The 23,532-nt window shown below is 38.3% G+C and overlaps 1 protein-coding gene across 3 annotated transcripts in view; it reads left to right on the top strand.

Moving 5' to 3' along the window:
* The window catches only part of EPB41L4A (erythrocyte membrane protein band 4.1 like 4A), a 114,909-nt gene that overhangs the window by 77,118 nt on the left and 14,259 nt on the right, over window positions 1-23,532 (top strand). For 2 of the 3 annotated variants that reach the window (XM_085567191.1, XM_085567190.1), the window contains 5 exons: window positions 2,329-2,441; window positions 8,496-8,577; window positions 12,781-12,864; window positions 14,989-15,102; window positions 21,910-21,987. In XM_085567191.1, coding sequence (XP_085423317.1) covers window positions 2,329-2,441; window positions 8,496-8,577; window positions 12,781-12,864; window positions 14,989-15,102; window positions 21,910-21,987 — 471 coding nt within the window. Of the gene's footprint in view, window positions 1-2,328; window positions 2,442-8,495; window positions 8,578-12,780; window positions 12,865-14,988; window positions 15,103-17,364; window positions 17,413-21,909; window positions 21,988-23,532 lie in introns of all 3 variants that reach the window. The other variant, XM_021524791.3, reaches the window with a different exon arrangement.

Consider the following 23,532-nt stretch of genomic DNA (forward strand, 5'->3'; position numbering starts at 1 on the left):
CTTCAGTTCATTCCTTCTTCATTCCTTTTCTCCTCTTTCCCTCCAATGAAAGAAAATCACCACCCAGAATATGACCCATTATGGTTCTGAAGTTGAAAGATGAATCAGGCCCATTTTAACAGACTCTCTTTGGAAGCCTGGCAGTTTTGGGACAAATGTTTCCTCTCCAGATCCCCAGAATTGGTTGAGGCTTGCTATAGTCTGTATTCAAAGTAGGAGCAGCTTTGACTCTTTAAATCATTATCTCCTTATAAATCCTGAAATTATGTTCATGTCCTAAAGAGGTTTTCCTGACAGCTGGGGAATACCAAAATGAGGGTGTGTGTTTTCTGGCTTGAATAGGTGACAACATTAGAAGAATGTTCAAGGCTCTAAACCTTGAAAGATGCTGTAAACTTGAAATTAAGGATGGATAAGGAGCATTGCTTTCACTATGCTGCAAGAAATAAATGGATCATAATGAGTAAGCTTGATAATCATTAGTTAGGCAGATCTTTCTCAATTTTCTTTATTTCCTAATCCAGACTGAGTTGTCACATTCTCTGGCATGATCCAGATTCTCCTTGCTGTGGATAACAGGGCAATGATTGCCCTGCCTTTTGTGTTTCTAGTGGATCCTGGCCTGCATTGCCCAATCCAGGACAATGGGTAGTAGCTCACTGATTCCTGCCAGATGAGTTTTTCTGTTGGATCACTTCAGCAGATTGGAGCAGGGCACTGGTGCTGGGGAAGAGAAAGTTTTGTACTGGCAAGAACTTTCCAATCAGAAACTAACAGGCTATGAAGCAGTTAACTGTGTTTGAGCTATTGCTGTTGGTGGTGCAGTTCAGTTTGTCTTCCTATTTCAATAAATGTCATGGATGATCTCTGATCAGGCATGCCATGTTGGGATGATGGTCATAGCTGACAATTTTGGTTGTCTTCCATTTTTGTCTTTGGCCCCCATTGTATCACCAAAAGCAGTGACAGTGTTGTGTATCCATACACATCATTAGCTCTGAAGAGAAACCATAATCCCACTGTTTCTCTGTGTAAGTGGAGGGGATCATGATACTTTCATTTGTCTTGTGATGTTGTGGTTTTTTTTAACGTTGCTCTGATTTTTTTATTTTTTTTTTGTAAAATCTTTTAGGTACTTCTCATTGTGTGTCAGACAGTTCTCAGGAGGACAATTTTCTTGTCTTAAGATCGAATGCTTAGTGGGGGTGGAAGGTCTTATTCCGAGATGTTTTGTTAAAATTACTTCTGGAATTTGCAAGACTGTCATGGTTGCCAAACTTAAAAGTTGAACAGAAAAGTTTTCTGGGTAACTTTGAGAATACTTTAAGCTAACTACAAAAAAAAAAAACCAAAAAAACCCACATTACTGTGATGTAGGCTTAGGATTTGAGATTTTTCTGTCCTCCCATTATTTCATAATTCTGAAAACATTTAAATTCTGCAGTGTTGACTGTCTGTGAAGGCCTATTGATGAAAATACTATCAGTATTTCATGATGTCTATTCACATAATTTAAAAAAAATCTATGTAAATAATTCCTGCATAGTTGCTTAGTTCTTTCTAGTACAATAGCTTTTGCTTCAAAATTATCAAACTTCAGGTATTAAGGAATTAATAGTGACAATTACTTCTCTTGTGAAATAAGTTTCCAGGAACAAATATGGAGTTTGGGGAGGAATATGAATTTTATATTTTTTTTATGACCACTATATTCTGCTTAGTCACACTGAGAGGAACATTAAAATGAGTATAAAAGAATTTATTGAAACTTAATAATTTACTTCAATTGTGCAGTGAATAAAAACCTTACTGTAAACAAAAATCAATACTTTTACTCAATTTTTTTGTCAGCTGGGGTTTTCTAGTGAGAGTCCTGTATTACAGTTTATTTTGCAGTCTTTTAGGCTGTCATTCCACATGCCAGAGAAGTAGCCCCTGACTGACTGGAGCTGAACATTATGAAATATATGTAAACAATATTAAACATGTTTTCCTGGGAGGAAACTTTCAGAAAAACTTCAGGGAGGAATATTGTTACTTAAGAAAGTTGTACGTTAGAATATTCTAGGTTAGAAAAGGTCATGCCATCTTAATCTATTCCTAACAAAAACCATTTTGTTTTAGTGGCGTATCTCCACTTGAAAATGCCAAATATAGGAGTGGTTGGCACAATCTGTTGATGATTTTGCCAGTGACTGATTCAAAACAAAATTCAGGGTCGTGCTACTCAACAGGAGAACCAGAGGTGGGATGACAAGTTAAGAGCATTTTTTTTCAGTCTAAGTAACTTTCCCTACTGTTTTTCCATCATTTTATTGTGTTTTGAAGTGGAAAAACATCTTTGCGAATGACCAGAGACACTTCTGTGCAGCTTCCACGGCCTGACCAGAGCATTGAAAGAAGTCGCAGCAAGACTTATCCCAAAAGAACACAACAGACAGGTAGGTCCTTCTCTGCTGACCTGGGGGCAGATGTCTTAATTTTTGGTTCATTTTGTCATCATGAGGTGACTCAGAACTGCTGCAGTGTCCTTGAGGATCTTTCAGAATGAATTCTGTGTTTTGCCTTCAGTCGGTATTTAGATCTTAGTTAGCAGGATATGAAACCTCCAGCTTTCCAGAAAAAAATAGTTGCTGTGGATTAAAGAGGACAAGCCCCCATTTGTGTAGGTCTAATGTAAAGGTTGAAAGGGAAGTTTGAAAACAGACAGTGAGAACATGTTTTTTTCTCTGGAGACCTGTCTCTTGCAAGCAAATTTTGTACCTGTGTGTCTTGTTTAGTATCCCATTGTTTGGCCTGTTTGACCCAAGGTGCCACTTTTTGCACCCTCTTCCCATTTCAAGGACAGTATCCCTTTATTTTGATATTAAGTGGAACAGAAGTTAGTGCTATTCAACCTTAACTTTAAGATGTGTGAGCTGGAAATCTGTTCTGCATATGGAAGCTGTCATGGCAAAATAGAAGTTTCCACAGGTGTTAGAGGAGATGGGATTAAGCTTGGATCACAGAAGTCATGCCTTAGATAATTGGTGCTTCCTGAAATTTGGTAATAGAGATGTCAAGCTCCAGGTCCACAAATGATTACATGGGTATTGCTTAGCTTCATCTATGACAAGCAGACACACACAGTTCAGTCAAACTTGTGCCGGGAGTTAAGCACGTGTGTGTGTATTGGTATTTGAGAAGAAACTTGTCTGGGCTTTAAAATGTAAATAATATTAACTTTTATCATGGTTCAATATGACTCTACAGAATTTAAAACCTATTTTTTAAAAGAAGGCAGGTATATACCACTGGAAACCTACAGTATTTATCCTGAATGTGATCATTTGTCTTTTGATTTAGAAACAAAACTGGTGTGCTCTGCCTTTTAGCTGTGGTGGCTCTTGAAATGCAACAGAATTAAAAGTATAGTCTTAGGAAATAGAGGAAGTTTACAACATTTAAAAAACTTTTATTTTATTTTATTTAGTGTAAAAAGAGAATTGCTTTGCTTTCTGATTCTGATATGTTTCATTGTGTGTGCAGTTTTAAGTGGGTATCTGAGAGGACAAGAAGATAATGATCCTTGAACCTAATTAATTAAACTTTTTGTTCAGCTGGACTGTTCTGTTCTTAGGGCATCTATTAAAGCCAAACAGCATTTCCTACCTCATTTGTCCATTTGTCCCTAGTTCTGTTTCAGGAAATTTGTGTGGCTATTTCTCAGCTAAAATTCAGCTCTTGGTTTAAAATAATGTTTGCTTTAGCCCAGGCAGTTAAGTTTAGTCTGTGTTGCTGCAAGGCTGTGCACGTGTTGTATTTGTTAATTTTGTTTTCAGTCTCTTTGGCTGGAAATACCAGGAAAAACAAACTTTCCCGTAGCCTTTTCTGATTTGGGCAACATGAAATCTTTGCTTTGTCACCATTTTACTTACATGTGGTTGTGTAATCTCTATCATCCATCTCTTTTCTTTTCAAATTCAGCTTAATTGATTACCCATATGTTTTAAATGTGCAGTCATATCACTGGGACAAATGTATTAACATAGATTATATTAATGTAAATTCATTTGTTTAATTACAAGCTCAAAATATGGGCTGAGGAAGAGAGCTATGTCTTTTAAATGCCATCTTTCCCTATGAATAAGAATATTTTCTTCTTCTTTTTTCAATTTTGTCTTTGCTATTCACATTGAATACTCTCCCTCATTTTAAACAGGCTTTCAGAGGATGAATAAAGACTCATGTTGATTCTCCTTGCTGTGTCAGACATGTGATAGTTTATTTCATAAAATAAATCTACCTCTTTTTACCTAAAGTTGTTCTTAGATATAGCAAAGTCCATTTCACACAGTAAATCAAGACTACTTGTCATATTTTAAGCATAATTTCCTTAAATATATTATACCAATGTAGATTTTATTTTCTAGACTATTTTTTATCTTGCAAATTAACCTGGTACTCTAATAAGTTTTATGGGTTATGTTAAAGTTTCCCTGGCTAAAATATTTGAGAAAGCTAAATTATATTTCTTCTTAAAGTAAATATTCCTTTTGCATAGTGACCTTACGCAGATAGTCATCCCTGATGGCTAGTCATTTTTTCTTAATTTTCCGTTTGTAGTATACTATATTAAGTTTAAATATAACTTGTCCTCCAACATTTTAAACTGGGTGATTTCAGTTAACATGTATTATATCTTAAGGTATTTTCTGGCAAATACATCTTTAATTAGGATATAGCTGGACAAAGTCTTATAATTTGATTTTTTTTGGGATGAAAGTCATGTTTCCATTTACTTTCCCAAATCTAACAACAGCTCACAAAAAGCTGTGTGAAATTACTTCCTTCCACCTTCTCTGAGTTCAGCATCTTTCCTCATCTTCTTCTTCCCCTTTTTATCTTTTCTTATAACTGCAAAATGAAATGTATTAAAGGCTTCATTTTTGCCATCACTGCAATTAGCCATTTAGATTTAATTTGTGGGGTTTTTTTTTAATCTATTGGTTCCCATGATAGGACCAGCCACAGCAGTGGCTTTGGGGACAGTTAGAACAAGTGCATGACTGCAGCATATAACATTAGCACTGCCTCCATCAGATAAGGGTCTGTGAAGTGCTAAAACCTCTAACCTCTGACATCTAATTAAAACCCTTCCCCTAGCTGCTTCTTTTTGCGTACATGTTCTGATGTTATAAACATAATATGTGCTTTTTATATATTTTTTCTGTCACCTGAAGGTAGAGGTTAGTTATCTCTAGCAGAGCTGAGCAATAATGTTTCTTTATCTCATTGGTCCACCAAAGTAGGCTAAAGAGCTTAGGACTGCATGTATTTGGTGAACTCTGTGTTATGAGCTGGAGCAGGTGCCAGCCAAGACAGTGATAGAAAATATTATTTCTGTTTTCAGTGAAAATATTTGTGGTTTAACATCAAGATTGAAGGAGATGATACTGTCAACAGAGAGAAACTATTTTTGTGCATACAAGCTACTGCCATTGATTGCTTCACCTGATAGGAGGAACAGTGCAGACCTTTTGGCTTTAGCATGGCAGATTATTTTCCTAGAATACAGTTTACAATGGTTTAAAATGCAGTAACCTCCATTTTGTCACTTGTTTGATACATTTCATATCTCCGTTGTTCTAGGGCTAGTGCAAAAATCATATCAGGCAACTTTAACGGCTAAGATTTTATCCTAGATCTTGACTGTGTTTTTATAGTAATGCATGGGGTTTTCTTTGCTGTATGTTTAGGCTGCTATTCAAGTTGGTGTTCATTTAGAGAAAGAGTTTTTTTGTTTTGTTCTGTCAAGTCTTGTGAGTGAGATAAGCGTAACTTCATTAATTTGCTTACTTTTCCCCTTTCAGCTCTGAGAGAATTACAGTTGCATTTTGCTTTGCTTGCAAATAATAAACTCAAACGTGGAACAGGATCCCTTGCTGTTCTGTCTTACTGTTTTAGGACCTGACTGATAATGTTCAGTTTTCACAGGATGGGGTGAAAGTGTTCATTATTCTTTTGTGTGAGTGCTGAACATTAAAAGCTCCTTGGGAACATCCTCTCAGGACAAACATTGATGTGACCAGACCTGTTGCTGTGGGTCTGAGTTTATTCAGTGGTAGAAAACGTGTTGCTTAGGATTTGTTGTTGTTTGGTAGCTGAGGACTTGGTTTGTCCCTGCCTTTGCACGTGGGGTACTTGTATAAACCAGTGTACAATAAGTGCTGCCATTCTGATTTAGAAGCCAGGTGGAGAACTGGTTGTGAGTATTACAATTACAGTACTGTCTGTATTGTGATATTCCCTAAGCAATCACATTTTCCAAAGATGCCTGTCACTACCCAACTGGTAGCCATGGTAGGTAGAACTGCTGGTCTGGCCTAGACAAAGTCTTTTCCCAGAGAATTTTAAGATTTGAAAGCAAGATTTCAGAGAAAATGGATCTTGGAGTGATTTTAGCTGTTTACTCATTTATGTTTCCTAATTTGAGCTTTATACTTTAAAGTTTACTTAAATTCCAATGTTTGGTAAAAGGATGGGTGTGACTACTTCCGCATTTCAGTCATGGGGTGTGAGATGAACAAACTCTTGAGGCTACAGGCTTAGAAACGAAAAAGAAAAACAGCTCTTATCACAGAGTAGGCTGTGCTGGTGCAGACATATGAAAGTCCATTCATTTTTGTAGGCTCACATTAGCCCAGGGTGCAAAGCATGAACTCTTACTGCATGTTTTCCATTTGGTCACTATCTGCTGCTCTCATGATTTGGTTTAAACACAAACACTGCTTCCAGATAATGTCAGTTAAGTGGCTTTACCTGATAAGAAACAGGCATGACAAGCTAACTTACTTGCCAGGCTGATATGGTTTTGGATACTTGAGTTTTTAAAAATGTAATAGTTGGCTTGAATTGAATGGACAAATCAGTGTCAATATGGCTGTAAAAAGGAATTAAGTGTGTGCATTCACTTCACTGGAAAAGTTCAGTGCAGTGCACTCAATCCTGAGAGTACCTTATCCAGCCAAATGTAAACAACCAGGGAAACTGGCCTCGAATGAGATATTCAGGATTTCTGCCTAAGGTATTTTTGAGAGGCCTATTTCCTTGGCAAGCAAAAAGCAGTAATATACTTAAGTTTTTGCAATGGGGTTAGTGTTTTGACAGTGTTTTTCTAGTCTGCTCTTTTATCTTAGATAATTATATCATACAGAGGTATAAGTTGGTAGAACAGTACTGTAGCCAGTAAAAGTTACTGCAGATGGAACATCCTTTGAGACAATCATTGCAGTTGCTGTGAGTGTGGACAGAAAACTCCTGATTAATCCACTGTGGCCTGACACCAGAGGTGACCTGCAGAATGGTAAAGATATTACCAAACATAGCAAACTATCACTTCTGGAGGTGATTACTTTTATATTATCTGACCCTTGGCTATTTTTCTGGCAGTTGTTTCACTGTTGTGATATGTTTTTGAGCACAAGTTTTTATTACTCCATTAAGTGACAAGGACTTTCTATGACTTAATTGATGACTGCCTCATGGAGGAGTATGTGAAGTACTGAGATCAATTCCTTTGTTTGAAAAAGTAATATATTTACTGACTTCTGCAGAAGACTGGCAAATCTAACCTGTAAGAGAACCAGTTGATGAGCAGACAAAGGGCTTCAGAAAAATCTCAAGTTTTTGTGTTGAGGTAGGGTCCAGAGGCTTTGTAGGCCAAAGAGATGGTATGGGAAGTTGAAGGAAATTGTGAAAAAATCCTTTTCCTGAGGGTGAGGAGAAAACTTACCATGCATCTTTTCCCAGCTGAAATTAAGACATCACATTTTTGTTTTAGCCAGTCAAAATGACTTGGGGATTGTACCACTATACTAACAACCATGTGATGCTGCTAATTGTGTCCAGAGGACATAGTATTATAATCTTCAAACTATTTAATTATATTCAATGAACATGCTCAGAAACCTGTCCAGAAGAGATCTACATCAATAGTGATATTCTTTTGTTCTTCTTGACATCTGTTTATATAGATGGTAACAATTTTGTAAAAAATGTCTGAATTGCCAATTAGGTGGAAACATAATGTGTGAACTGAAGGGAAATTACAGATTGATGTTAATAGCATAGCATGGAAACTGAAATCATAACACCAGCAGGAGCCAAATTGTATTCTCCTCACACAAATTGTATTCTCATTGTTGACTGAGCAGGGACATTCCTTGTGTTGACAGTGGCAGTTTCCCTTTGAGAACAGCAACTTCAGATTTCTCTTTCTTATTTGGAAGAGTAATGAATGCGCTTCATGTTAAACTTTATTGTGCCCTGGTACAACTAGAAATAGGGCTAAGACATAAAGGTGTGATCTTTACATGCCTTTAACAAGATGAGCATGCACCAGATGTTTTGTTTGTCATTTTATCTGTCATGTTGTCCTGTAGGTGATTATGCTGAATAGTTGTGCAAACAGTTATGCTACAAGATTCAGCTCTTTTTTTTTTTTTTTTCCCTAGGTTCTAAGAACATGAGCCAGATTACAACAAATGGGGAAAATGAAGGAACTACCAAAATTATTGCACCTTCTCCAGTGAAAAGGTATGTAGACCTGCAGTTTCCTTACAGATTTTAAGAGGTTGTACAATGCATTGGATAGAGGAAAACTGAGTAATCATTAGTATCCTATTTATCCTGCCATTGACTTCAGGACCATCTGATCTACTGACAAAGGTCAGAGAATGTTGGCAAGTATTTAATTTTATAAACCCCTGATCTTCCAATTAGTGTGGAAGAGGGATTTCAGGTGACACATGGTTTGAAAACTCATAAATCAGCACAAGTTAATGGGAAGGCAGAGAGTCTCAAGTTTAAATAGGAAAAAGACAGGTAATGATCCAAAGTGCACTGGTCAGGATAGTCCTGTGAAGTCTTATTAGTCTCTCCCCTGGGAGCTGTGGGCTGACTGTCAGAGCCCTCAGGTCATGGCCCTTGTGTCTCTGAACAGGGCAAGCTTGGGGTGTGTGGCAGGGAGGAGCTGGCCATGGGCTCTCTCCCAGCAGGTTTGTTAATCTTGCACTGATTTCCCATTACACTGTTGAAATTGTAGTAAAAATCAGATAAAAATCATATTTGTTCCTGATCTGTAGGAGTAGTGAATTGCTAGGGCTCCTCTGGACTTGTGTGTTCTGCTGTGTCTAATTTATTAGTGTTGAAGTGCACATCTCTGGTTATTAAGTGTATTTGAAAGGAAGAGGTAAGGCTTAGATACAGAAAAAGGTTTGTATCCCCACCCCTAATTTTAGGTGGAATTTATATGCCTGAATCAGAAAAAGAGTGATCTTACAAAAGAATGAGTCAAAAATACAGCACTTAACTTTTGTTTAGTTGCCTAGATATCTGTCTCTGCATGCTTGGCAATCCTGACAGTTGGGTTTTTTCCTCGACTGAGCAACCCTTAAGTGGGCTTACCTAAGCATTGAGGCTGTGGGCTTCACAAACTAGGTATCTGGGCAGAACTCTGAGAAAGGATCTAAAAGATGTACTGCAAATACTTGGTGGATAAGGTTCTCTATTGCCTAACATTTAGAACAGTTGACCTCCAAAAGAAAAGCTGAGCTAAATTGCTTTCTCATTTTGAGGGAAATTGAATCTATTATTCTAGCCCTTAGAAAATAATGCTAATCATGTGTTTAAAAAAAGGTTTATGATTGCCACTTGGTCATGCTGAAGCTAAACCGTTAAGTAGAAAACAATACAGAGGTAAAAAAATACATGAAGGGAAGGCACAAAGAGGATGGATCCAGACTCTTTACAGAGGTGCCCAGTGACAGGACCAGGTGAGCACACACTGAAACAGAGGAGGTTCCCTCTGAATGTCAGGAAATAATTTTTCCCTATGCAGATGACTGAGCACTGGCAAAGGTTGTCCAGAAATGTGGTGGAGTCTCCATCCTTGGAGATAATTCTACAGCTGTCTGGGAATAGTTCTGGGCAACTGAGCTTGGGTCACCCTGCTGGAGCAGGCAGCTGGACCAGATGATGTCCAGAGGACTCTGACAACCCCACCATTGTGCTGTTCTGTGATTTGTTAGGAGAAAGAAAGATATAAAGCAAAAGGTACCACTATTTCACAGTGCAGAGATCATTGTTTTAGGAGGCATGGGAGTCCTTTACTACAGAATTTTTGACAATGAGCTGTTAAAAAGAAATGGATAGGCAGGTCTTAGATGAAGAACCAGAATAAGTGGCTCTCAATATGACAGCTTCAAGGTTACTGAGTTTAGTTTCTTGCCATGACAGTTTAAAAGCCATTTACAGGCAGATTCTTAGTAAGTCATATTTTAGACTGTGTTAGTCACTTCCAGAAAAAAAAAAAAAAAAACCAGTGTTGGAAATTGTTTTTCAATTTAGGATTTGATTTGTTTTTCTCTGTGCCTCTGTCTGCACATAAAAGACAACTTTTGGGTCCGCCAGGGTTTGTGTATGTGAGAGGTAGCACACTAAATTTGTGTAGCACTTACAGTTTGGAAGTTTGCTTCATCCTGTGTAATTCTTGCATTAGTTGTTAGTAATGGTTGCAGAGTATCTTTCAGTAGTGTTCACAAGCTGACTTTTCATATTTGACATCTAATTCACTGTTGAGATCTATAGTTAATCGCTTCTGTGTACGTGGTATAGACTCAAAGCACAAAAAGCCCCCAATGAAATCTCACACGAAATTCAGATCCATTCACATACTTTGAATGAACTGAGTACCTTTTGCCTCTGCATTCCTGGAGATACTGCTGGTATTTGAAGAGCTGCCATGCTCTAGCTTTCTGTTTACAAAGTGTGTGTCTGCTCAAAATGAATAATGACTTGGGAATTTAATGCAGTAAATTCACCTCCCAGGTATCTTTTTTTTCTCCTTTTAAGATTAGAAAACAGTATTCACAGTTGTTTGAGTTCAGCCTAGGCATCGTTCAGTAGTTCATGCTGTGCAAATCAATTCCTTTTTGCAATATGGGACAGAAATGTATTTATCTGAGTTACTTGCTCAGTCTGTAGTAAGCACGTATTTTTAAGCCTAGGGATAGATTGCATGCATCTATGAGTCAATAATTAATGGGTGCAGTATTAAGAAAATTATTTACCCGATAAGATGTAATTTAATTTCTTTTCCTGCTGATTTACTGTAGCTTTGCATTTTGTTCACTCTGTGAGAATTAAATGATTAACTCAGTGACCTGTAGTAACCAAAGACTGAGGTTAAAAGTGGATTAGTGAGTTAAGTAGCCACAATTACTCCATAAAGCTGAGTCTGTCACCTCCTGCTTTGGGGAGAGCTTATACCCTCCTCTCTGTAAGCAACTGTAAAGCTTTTATTTTTCCTTCTTGAATTGCACTTTATAACTATATGGTGCATTAATAATTGTACAGGGTTCTGTCAGTAGTACTTGATGACCTTAGTGGAAATCAGTGTGGCTGCCTCATTCTGTCTCAGGTGAACTCCAGGAAAAGAACTCCAGAGGTGGTGCTGCAGGAAAAGCTCTGCTGAGCCATTAGACAGGGATGTGCTTCACCTAAAAGCCACTTCCCAGCATTTGAAGTGGCAATTATCTGGGAGCTTTAATGGGTCAGAAGCTGTAAAACCTCACACTGTGGGAATGCTAGGAATAAAGGAAGAATTGGCACATACTGTTTTTCTCCCATCCCCATCAGTGGGAGACTGGTTACAAATGCTGATATATCTCTCAAGCCAGGTGACTACCCTGGTACTTTGCCTTGCAGCAGTCAATGAGTCAGCTCTTTCACAAAAACATTTTTTTTTCCTGGCAAAAGTAAAACCCAGGGCTTTACGGGGGAGGGTATGAGAAGGATATTCTACCCTGTGAACCTATGAACCTGTGATCTGTCATACTTTGAATAGTTTCCATCACCCCTGACTTTGCTGCTCCCATTTTAAAGTAGGCACTGTACACCTGGAAAAATGGTAGAGAAATATGGTAAGGATAATCTGAAGTGTGCAGTGACTCCCATACTGTGGGAGATTAAGTAGCCTGTGGTTCTTTCACTTGGAAAAGAGATTAGACATTTAAAAATCTGTAAAAAAAAAATAAGGGGTGGAGCTTCTGCTTTAGGGAGTCATCATTCATAGCTGTTTGTTTTTCTTTATTTCTTTCTATAATCACAGAAACAGTCAGGAAAAAGGGATTGAAGTTTTGAACCAGGTGGAAGTTTTGAAATAACATTAAATAATTGTTTATGTCATAGTCAGATACTGGAATATATTCCTACTAGGCACTATTTATGAATTAAAAAATGTTCTAAATGTATTTAAGTAAACCCATGGAAGAAAAGTTTCACTAAGAGCTTTGTAAAATAAAAAGGAGGTAAAGCCTCTGATCCAATTATCTTTTAGCTGTATTTTATGGGAGACTATGAGATCATGCTGTATGTTTGCCCTACTGCTAGACTTCTTGCTTAAGTGTCTGTTCATGTTTATTTGGAGACAGGATTACCTGTTTTTCTGACTCAGTACTGCTACAGTTATGAGGTTACAGAGATGATTTTTTTTTTTTACTACTTCTTTTTCCTTTCCCTTATGATTGCTCTTTATAGGTGAGATTTTTCAGCATAGGAGCTCTTTGCCCTCTTTCACGTAACAAGTAACTATATGCTAAGGTGGATCTCTCTATAATGAGTGTATCCCTTTAAAATTAAATTTTAAGTGGTCAGAAAGAAGCAAATGTGATCTGTGTAAAATGTTGTTTTTCTTTTTTTAAACATTATTCATATGTATATATTTCTTCTCTGACTTAGCTTTAAGAAGATGAAAAATGAAAACAGTCCAGAAACGCAAAGAAGTAAAACAAGTGCTCCATGGGAGGAAAATGGGCCACAGAGGTAAGGCAAGACTTGGTGTCTTAGGTATTGGGCAATAATAAATATCATACCACAGCAGAAGGTTGAAGGTTATTAATATAATATATTAATGTGTTATTTGATTCATAATAGATGTGTATTTCATGTAAGCAGATAGGTTATTTCATGGATAAACAAACAATTAAAAGTTAAGAAAGCAAGTATAGGAGGAGGTAGCCAGTGACTGAATGTCAACAGTGGGTTTCTACAGAGATCTGTTCATAGATATTTAGAATATTTGTGATAGAACTTGAAAAAGGGGTAATAAAGTTTGGTGATGATGCAAAATTGTTTAGGATAGTGAGAAATTTGTTTGTGAAGAGTGGCTGAAAGACTCCTAAAAATGTGACTGATGGGTAGATTCTTTTGAGTCAAAAAACATAAAGAGAGGTGCATAAGGACAAAAAAAACACCAAACCTAGATTTCTGGTTAATATAAAGTGCTGTAGAATTATGATGGATAATAAAGAAATAAAGAAAACATCAGCTGTGTAGCAGTCAGAAAAAAAAATTAGCAATTATTAGTAAAGCAAGATAACAGCATTATGCCATTATATAAATTGGTGGCTCACATTTTGGAAGCAGTTCTGATGTTCTTATCTCAGGAAAAGGTCTAGGCTTGGAGAGGGGCAGCAGAAGTGATCAAATATGTGACAGGCTCTGCAGTAAATCTGCACGAGGAGGAAGGACAGACTATAAAAGATGCAATTTCAGGGGATGATATATAGAAAATCAAGAGTCACCTGAGAAAAGAGAAAGTGACCAAGACTATTTTTCCAGTAAAAGAACTAAGGATCTTCAGGTGAAGCTATTGAAGGTGGTTTAAAAGGCAGTCAGTAGTGACTCACCATGAGTGGGAGACCTGTGGTCCTCCTTTGCCAGGAGGTGAATTCCTGAGGGAAGCTGGGTGAGTCATGGAACAAAAATCCTTAAGGACTTCTGAAGACAGAGGTGCAGCAGCTGCCCCAGTAAGTCCCCCAGACTGGGAATGGTGTGGGACTCAGGGAGCACTGGGGAGCTGCCTTCAGGGTTTTGCTTCCTGTAGCTGGATGTTTACAGCTGCTGTTGGAAACAGCATGTAAAGTGTAATCCAGAATGGTCCTGCTCTTCTGTGACCATTCAGATCTATACCTGATGTGTCATTTGGGGTGCTCTGATGATTTACCTCTTGTGCTTCTGTAAACAGCAGTAATTTCTAGAGTAAGAACAAAGTAGTGAGCAACTATTCCCTTGCTACAGACCTATCTTTGGTTATGTTTAGAAAAGTGGTGTCATCTTGTCATTTTATGTCTCTAGTGTTTCAGTTGCTCTCAGGAGAGCAGGAGGTTTGATCCTGCAGGAGCCAAACAATGGTTTTGCAAATCTATAAATTCTAAAGCACTGTGCAGGTTTAGACGCATGAGCAGGCTGGATGTTGCACAGAGGCTTTCACAGCTCTTAATAATTCTCATTGAGATGAGCTGTGGGAACTCTTCACCTGTGCAGAGCAGTGCTGTAATCAGCTGTCTGCAGAGGCAGATGAAAAAGAATGGATTCAATTGAAGGCCAGATGCTTTCAGGAAAGCAGAAAGAAAGCTGGAGTTTGGAGCACCTCCACACCATTGGCAGAGGTTTGGGTGGATGAACAGAAGAGAAATGGAGATAGAATTGTTTAATGTTCCCAAGCATCAGCTCTGTGATGAAGACAAATGTCATGACAAAACGTGGGAAGTTTTCATACTTACATCCATGGAAAACATGAAGAATGCCTACCTCTGGGTTGGATATGCCATACTAAAGCACAGAAATTTTATTATGGTAAAAGAATATTCATGAACTAAAATTTATACTTTGTAAGCTTAGAATTATTGATCTGGCAATGGTAAGAGGTATCTCTCCTACATTTCAAGATTTAGTGCGAAAAATATATTGCTAGAAAGCAGCACTATCTGCATTTACATAGAACACCCACTAACACCCAGAAAAGCACACATAGCTGAATAGTCACCTGTACGTAGTGTGCATGTATGTGCATGAACCTTTTCACTTTTGTGAACTAAATCTCAGCTGGCCAAACTGCCCTGGAAATTTTAAAGCCGACTCTTTGCTCTTCCTTTTTAACCTTAGCGGACTGTATAATTCTGCCAGTGACCGCAATAAATCACCAAAGTTTCCTTACTCTCGCCGAAGGAACCCATCTGGTGGCAGTGAGAATGAGTCTGGGCAGCCAGTTCGGAGGAGGTAAGAGCCTCAGGATCAATTACTGTCAGCTTTTCTGTCTAGAAACTGGAGGTCCTGCATGCTCAGTGTTCTGCTCCTGGAGGCACAGCTGGGTCCTGGGAAAGGGGCCATTCCAGGGGCCAGTTGTTAGTAAAAAAAAACCCCACCTGAGCAAGAGTACCACAGCTGTTTTTGGAAGAAAGATTTGGTCAGGTTGTTTGCTTGTCTGATGTTGTGGGAAAATGATGTTTAAAATGTGAAAAGTTACGTTTTTGGCATGTGCAAGATTCCTTTAGTTACTGGAGCTCGTTCTACCTGGTGAATGAAAGCACTGATGGATTTGCTTGCTTGACAGTGAACTTCCAAAGTAGTGTTAAAAGAACATTTCTTTACTTTAACTTACCCAAGGATTACACAAATGAACCATAAAACTGTCTTCAACATCCCCATATATGAACCACTTTGCATTAGAGAAGATGCCAGCAAAAAGCCAACAAATGACAATTTCAGTTGGTACAAGCTGAATTGAATGACTTAGAGGAGTAAAATAGAATTGAGAAACTGCATGTTACCTGGGATGATTTGTCCTGCTGAGAAGCTGCTTTCATCACTGGGGCAACCTGCCTGGTGCTGTGATCTGTTATGAAGTATAAACAAACAGATGCTGTGCCATATTCATTGCAGTCCTCTAGAACTGCCTTAGGAGCCAGCACATGAGAGCTACATCTCTTCCTGACAGCTCTGAAATGAGTTCCTGTTTGGCCTTCAAATCCAGAGCTTGCAAAGGGGTCTCTGACAATGCAGCTATATTGATGAAGAAATCCAATTTGATGTAGAGCTTTTATCCTTGTCAGGTTTCTGAACTGTTTCAGAATCTTTTATCAACCATTAGCTGTCTGGAACAGGAGAGAAGAAACTCACCCATAATGCATGCTTAATGACCTCAAATAAATTAGTGTAACTCTCAGGCAATGGAGTTATGTTTTTGCTCTGTTGCATAGAGCCCTTGTAGGTGTTAACAGCAATGTGTTTCTGCATGGGTTTTGTCATGTTTTAACCACAGCCAAGTCTGAGGCTGCCCCTCACTTACTCCCCTGCCATCAGGATCAGGGGGAGAATCAGAAATGTAGGAGACAGAAACCTTGTCAGTTGAGGAAAACAGCGAAAGCCAGGCACAGAAGCAAAACAAACCAAGGAACGAATTCCCTGTTTCCCACTGTTGAGCAGCTGATCAGCCATTTCCGTCACACTAAGGTTAACTTGGGAAGACAAACACAATCAGTCCAAACATCCCCTCCTTCCTCTCCCTGCCACTTTATACACTGAACCTGCTGTCACACTGTCTGGGATATTCCTTTGCTCAGTTTGTTTGGGTCACCTGTCTGGGCTGTGCCCCCTCCAGCATCCCAAGTGCCCCCAGCTTCCTCCCCAGTGTGGCCTTGGCTCTGTGCAGTCCCTGCTCGGCAATAACAAAAGCATTTCTATGTTATCAGCCACGTGTTCAGCACAACACCAAAACACAGCCCGATGCCTGCCACTGTGAAGAAAACTTTACTGCAGACAAAACCAGCTCAGGTTTTCTCGTCACTGCTAGCTTAGCTGCCAGAAGGGCTTGTTTGGCTTTGTAAAAACAAAAGAGTAGAGAGACATGCAATGCAAAGCTTTCTCATATCAAGAAAAGAAAAGTGTTTGTGCACTGTGCAAGAGGAAATTGTTTTTATCATCTGGGATTTACATTGGGCTGATCTGGTCAGTGGACAGACAGTCATGCCAACAGCAAGTTTTCTCTTGGACTACCACATGAACAAATGTTTTTAATAGTCTTATCTCATATGTGAGACTTTAAAGTTTGACAATAGTAGGTAGATTTTAACTTAATTATGCCTTCCTAAGTCTTGGTGTTATTCATGCACTTTCCTTTTCCAGCTGTTAATAACAATAGCTGTGCTGTTTATGCACCCTTTGCTGGAGTTAAGAGGAAACCACCACACTCTGCTATGTTGGAAATAGTAGGAAACTCTAAAGGGCAGAATGATCTGCTTAATTGTGTAAGTCAGGGGTTTGCAATGAGAGCTTGAATGGAATCATGCCTTCAAAGCTTATTGTAAAGGTGTCCTGAAGGGCTTAAAAGAAGCACATGCCCTATTTTCTCTGCCAGACATCATGCTGGAAAAAAAAATCCATGAAAAAATGAAAATATTTTGGGTTTTTTTTGTGAGTAGTTCTGTGAATTTGTACTAAGTAACTCCATGACGTTTCATTAAAACTTCCTTAATGTCACAGGAAAAATCAAAACAGTGGTGAAGATTCAGATTTAAAGCAAAGGAGAAGGTAAATACATGATCTATAGCAGCTATGAAATGTCACTGAAGGTACTGGTTATATTTTGGTTCATGCATTCCCTTCTTTCCATTCTTCTCCCTCATATTCCTAAATGTATAAAAGGTTAGTTGTGTTATGACCTTTTAGTTCTTTATTTCTTTATTTATTATTTATTTATTCTTTATTTCTTATCCTTTGCTACAATGCTCTGTGTCACAGCCTCGTCACAGCAATCTTGCAGTACAATTGTTACTACCCCATGTTAGAGGCAGCTTGTGATAGTTTGCTAAGGGTTATCTACAACTTGAAAGTCAATTCTATAAATTTTAGCTTGTGGATTTTGAATCTGCAGATTTTATTTTACTTCTCCAGCCTCCCTACCCAGTTTTAATTAATCTGTTTTGCAAGCAAGTGTGCTGTTGTCTGAGATGAATTATCCTGCCACAAGTAAGTGCAAAGGCATATGTAACTCCTGATGGTCCTCTTTCTGCCTTGCACATTTTTTTATTTTTTCTCAAGCTTCTCCTCCCTGCTCCCATCTCTCATTTCAGACTTGACTAGTTATCACATTTCAAATAAAATGCAGGTGTGAATTTGGGTGTGACCTTCAGCAACTTCAGCTTTGGACAGATTTTTGCTACATCTGCTGTCGTGACTGTTTAATGCTTCTCCTCACTCTGCTCCTGCTTGCTCTGCTGGAATGAGGAGACAGTAGAGTGCACTTCAATGTCAGAGGCTCCTGGAGCTTAGGAAGGCAAGGAGGCACTCCCAGGATCTGACTCACTGCAGCAGCTTGGGAAAGGAGCTCTGGCAGGGATACAAACCTCTCGGGACAATCACAGGAAACCAGAGAAAGTGCTCATACACTTTGCACTTACTATGAGATAATATTTTTCGGGAGGATGTTAGCATTACAAGCTGCCAGTGGTAGTCTTGTGGTAGATGTCCAATACATAAAACTGGGAAGATTTAGTTAAACATCTCAGGTGGAAAGCCCCAGTGCTCAGAAGAGACGTCTTACCACAGGTTTGTTATTGTTTACGTTGCAAAAGACCTTCTCCACTTCCTCACAATTTGGCTATTCTCCTCTCATTTTAATCAGAAAAAGACTGTGCCAGAATATGAGCTTTCCTCAGCTCTCCAAGCCCTCTCCTAGACAGTATTTGTTGTGTCTCTTGTAAAACTGACTATGACTTCTTTCCTGCTCCTCATGCCAGAGTATATAGGTATTCTACCTGCAAAATATCAAATATATTGCATGACAAGGAAAATGAGGAATAAAGGACAAAAGGTACCCTAAAATTGCCAGAGATTTGGATGATCTTGGTGTTCTTGCACCTGATTTATGAAACTATCTTTTTTTTCTGCCCATTTTTGGTAATTTATTCAGTTCAATAAAAGATTATATTTAATATTCAGTGAAAGATAATATTCTGACAACAAGCATGAGCAGCTGCTACTCAGCTGACAGCTCAGGAGCTTTTCTGTGTTCTCACAAATGCTTTTGTGACAAGTAACGCAAGGAAATTCAATGTGCAGTATCTAAAAGGTGAATCAGATTTCCAGTCCTGAAAAGTTAGAGAAAGGCTTGTTTTGAGATTGATCAATTTTATGTTGTATCTTGTTTATGTTTTATCTTGTACTTTGCCTACCACGCTGTGATTATTGGCTGTTTTGGTATCTTATGAGACAAATTACTTAAATCACATTAAGAAACTTCTTGTCATGCTGCAAAATGTAGAAGAAAAGAGTCATGCTAATGACCTGGAAGTGTGAAAGAAGAGTGTTGCTCAAATGACTTATTAATGTTGATGTTAGTGGTATATTTATTAAAAATCTGATAAGACTGGGGTGGGGAAAGGTTTACTTTTGGCTGTGTAAGGTATGCTGCAGTTCTAGAGCATTTATTGCTCTTAACTCTTCCATTGTGCTTGAGTGACTCTTTTTGGCACAATATTTAATCTTCCTTCTTCAGCTGAGATTACGATTTTCTGTAGTAACACACATATTTTTTATTCCCACTTTGAGCTCCACCCAGAAGATTGTATTTTTAGCCGGCAGCATGGATAACCTGGCTTTAAATTATGAACAAGAAGTTTGGGGATGGGGATGTCACTGAAACTGAGGGAAAACCAAAAAACCCTCCAACATTTTTAGTATTAGAGAACCAAGTCATTACTTTATTCTGGCTAGGATGTTGTTCTGACCAGGATGTAGAACATAATTTCATACAAATTATTTCATCCAAATACAAATAATTTCATCTTCACGTAGCCTGGGTGTGCAGAGGAAATAATTCCATGACACATACATTTTACTAGATTTTTCACTAACTTTATACAGTCAAAACCCATAGAGATTTATTGGTTCAACCTTCATTGTTTCCAAGTTATGTAGTTCTCAGCATTTGGCTTTCCACTGGATATGAATTTGTTCACCTGCAAAGGTAATTTGGCCCCCATTCCTATCTTTTCTTTCCGAGACCAGGTGTCTCCGACCATGCCAAGGTTGATGTTTAGAGTTGATGGTCATTAATGGTCATTGATGGTTGTTATCTTTTGTGCTTCTTCTGTGCTACTCCCAGTCTGTTAAGATCTTAAGTACATCAGGCCTTTCTTAGTGGAACAATGTCCTGAAAAACTTGGACTCCCTTCCCCTAGGGCAAAGATGAATAAACCTGACTAAAGCTATAAAATAATTTAAAAAAAAATAAACTTGGTATCTTTTCAAACAGGGAGAAGCTCCTTCTCTAGGGGAAATTTCACTTGTCCAAATTTATTCCCTTCAGGAAAGCTGGGCTGAAGATTTTCCTAGACTTTACCTGTCCTAAGACATTTTTGTTTGAATGGGATCTATTTGAGCTAATGATTTTCTAATTTAGAAGAGAGGGGAGAACAGACTCCATAGACCAGGGAGTTTAAAGACTCAGCAATTTGTTGGAGGCAACCATAATTCACTGGTATTACAGAGAATTTCATGAGGCTCTCGGGTGTGTCAGAACGACATCTGTAGCAGTGTCCTGGTTATTTAGTGCTCGTGGAAAGCAGAGTGGTGTGTGCCTGACCAGGTAGAACAGCTCCATGCTGCATCTGTGCTGTTCTCTGGGAACAATCTTTCATCCTGTTTGGGCTCTTCTTCCTAAACCATTAGAACATGCAGTGAGCTAGTCAGGAACTTCCTACCTTGTCATTAAATGCTTCCCTTTACCTGTTACTTACACCTAAGGAACTGCTTTGCCTCCTTGGCTTGTTTGATATGTAGTTTAACAAATCTGTCCTCTTACAAATATCGGCTATCAAAGAGCAAAAGAAGAGCCAGGAGGCATAAGAAAATGTGCATCCTCTTATAGCTCCTATTTCATGGCCAGAGACCTCAGAAGGAAGATTATATTTTCCATTGCAGCAAAACCATTACCGATTGCAATTCCAGACAGCGTAAATCCTTGTAGACTAGCTCCTGTTAATATCAGTCAGCTTTCCTCATTAATCAGCTGGGCTGTCAGTATAGCAGAGAAACACGTCTGTCTTTGGGGGCATTCCTGGAATCACAGAAATGTTCAGGTTGGGAAGGATCTTTTTCAGATCATTCAAATCCAATAATTCCAAGACCATCCTCACACTAAAGAAGAGTCACAATCCACACCACATTTTGATGACGGTGCAAGTCTTTAGAATCTAGCCAGTGGTAGAGTGGCAGAGTCCTGGATTCTAGGACCAAAGCCCTGACAGCTGGTCTGTGTGCTCCAAAATGCAATCATGGATTTAAGGGTCTCAGGTAGTAAAGAGGAGTTTGCCTGTAGGTAGTGCAGCCTTCTTTTTTCCATAAAGAGCAGGAGAATCCTGTTGGAAAAATGGGTGTTTCTTCCAGGCTGCCTAACATTCCCTTCAGACAAGCTGGGTTGAGCTGATTTTCCTAGACTTTAGCTGTCCTGTTCTTCTAACACATTTTTGTTTGAGTAGGAGGTATTTGAACTAATGATTTTCTAATTTAGGAGGTAGAGGAGAGCAGACTCCATAGACTGAAGACGTAGGAACTTACAGGATAGAAGTTGAGGGGAATAGAATATTATGTGAGCATTTTGTTTTGCTTGCAAACCCAGAATTCTGTATAATTTCTGTTGGGTGTACCAGAATGTGCAAGAAGAAGAGAGCCATGCAGATTAGAGATGAGACCTTTCACACATCCAAGAAACAAATTGATGTGGCATATGCAAAAAGAATGCTGAACGATAAAATAATACAAATGAAAAAAAAAAAGAAACAGTGAAGTTATTCAAAATTAAAATAGCACTCACCTGATACTACACTCTGGATGTACTACTTTTGAAGCAGTGTTTCCCAATCAATTAATAAGAAAAAGATAATATGTCTTGCTGGTGTAGACAAGCACTCCAGAGTATTTTAATTCTGATTTTCTGAGTAATGTCTTTACAGTGTTCTTTCCTCATTTAGCACTGCAATAATAGTAGACAAATCCATCCCGAGATGTTGCTTTTCTCTTCTCCAGGTCACGGTCCCGTTGTAACACCAGCAGTGGCAGTGAATCTGAAAATTCCAACAGAGAGCATCGAAAGAAGAGAAACAGGTATATAACAATATATTAAATATTTTTGATGGGGAAACATGAAACGGACAAATGGAGATGGGCTTTTCTCAGATAAACCTAGTAAGAAGGGATCTACTGTATTTTATTTGTATAGAGTCCTCCTGAGGCAACCAGGTTGTACTGCCAGGTACCCTTTTCTGAATAAAAAGAGTGATAATAATTGCCAGAATGCATCATTACAGTTGCATGCAATGAATCCTGCCCTCCTGTGTCTTGGGAAGAGCTCAGTAATGAACCACAAGATCAAGTACAGGCTATACTTACAGTATTTATATTTGCAGTATAAATGCAAATAAAGTGGAAAATATCTTGATAATTATATTCTTAGCATATATTTTTTACCTCACAAATTCAAGTGCAGATTTTTTGAAGCAGAAAATAAGCTGTTGAGAAGTAAAAATATTTTTAGTGGATATGAATCTCAATGTTGTTTTTAAATTCATGTATTTAATTGTATAAAGATTTTGTTTTCCAAAATGTCAGGTGTGGGCCCAAACCCAAAATGTGTATAGCATCAACTCTTAATAGGATAGCGATAGTGCATATCAAGTGATGCTAACAAGTCCTGTATTATACATTCTATTTTTCCCGTTGCTGGTATGAAAAAGATGGCATAACTACTGATTTCTTATAAATTCCTTCCAAAGCTGTGTATTTTATGTTGCACTGGAAATCACAACATCCTGGAGGTATTTCTGAAAATATACTTTTTAAGATTACATAGAATTTCCTCATATTGCATAAACACAGTGCAAGAAGAGAAATGTAACTAGACAAAAGAGGAACTGTTTTAAGGCAAAGTTTCTAAGTTACTGTCTGCATGAGCTGCCATTATTTCTTCATGTCCTATATTCAGTGATAAATGATTTCCAGATCTCTGGAAGCTCTGAGAAATAATTGCATGCTAGATAGTGCAGCAGGAACATGCAGTATAATTACATTTTCAGCATGACTTGCAGTAGTTAAAGAATGTTAAAAAATCACTGTGACACTCATATGGGATGGCATAAAGCACATCTGAGACCTGAGATTCTTTGAAGCTTACCTAAATTAGAGTGCAGTCTTGTGGGGTACTTGGCTAACAATAACTTAGTGTGCATGGAAGGTTTGTTTTTCAGCTGAAGTTTAAATGACATGCTGAGTGTAGTTTCAGTGATCAGCAGTAAATGGTATTTTGTATCCCTTTCTCCCAGAACACTCTTGCCAGGTTTTTTTCCTCTTGTGAAACTCCTTGTGCAGGGAGCTCCACAGGCAAGTGAAAGAAATTAGAGACTGACCACAAGAATGTTTTTAAGAACTTCTGGCAATATAAACACTGAATTGTAAGAAGGATTAAGTACTGCTTATCATTTTTTGAAGAATGAAAGGGCCTTTACCCACACTTCCTCACTTCATGGAAAAAAAGTAAAAAGAAAAAGAAAAAGAAAATAAATCAATTTTTTTTTGGTTGTTTCTAAGTTTTTCATGTTTTCAGAAATGGAAGATACAACAAAAATGCTAATGTTTCAGCATATCTTGCTCTTA

The sequence above is a fragment of the Lonchura striata genome, chromosome Z (assembly GCF_050655825.1).
Source record: "Lonchura striata isolate lonStrDom1 chromosome Z, ASM5065582v1, whole genome shotgun sequence".
NCBI lineage: Eukaryota > Metazoa > Chordata > Aves > Passeriformes > Estrildidae > Lonchura > Lonchura striata.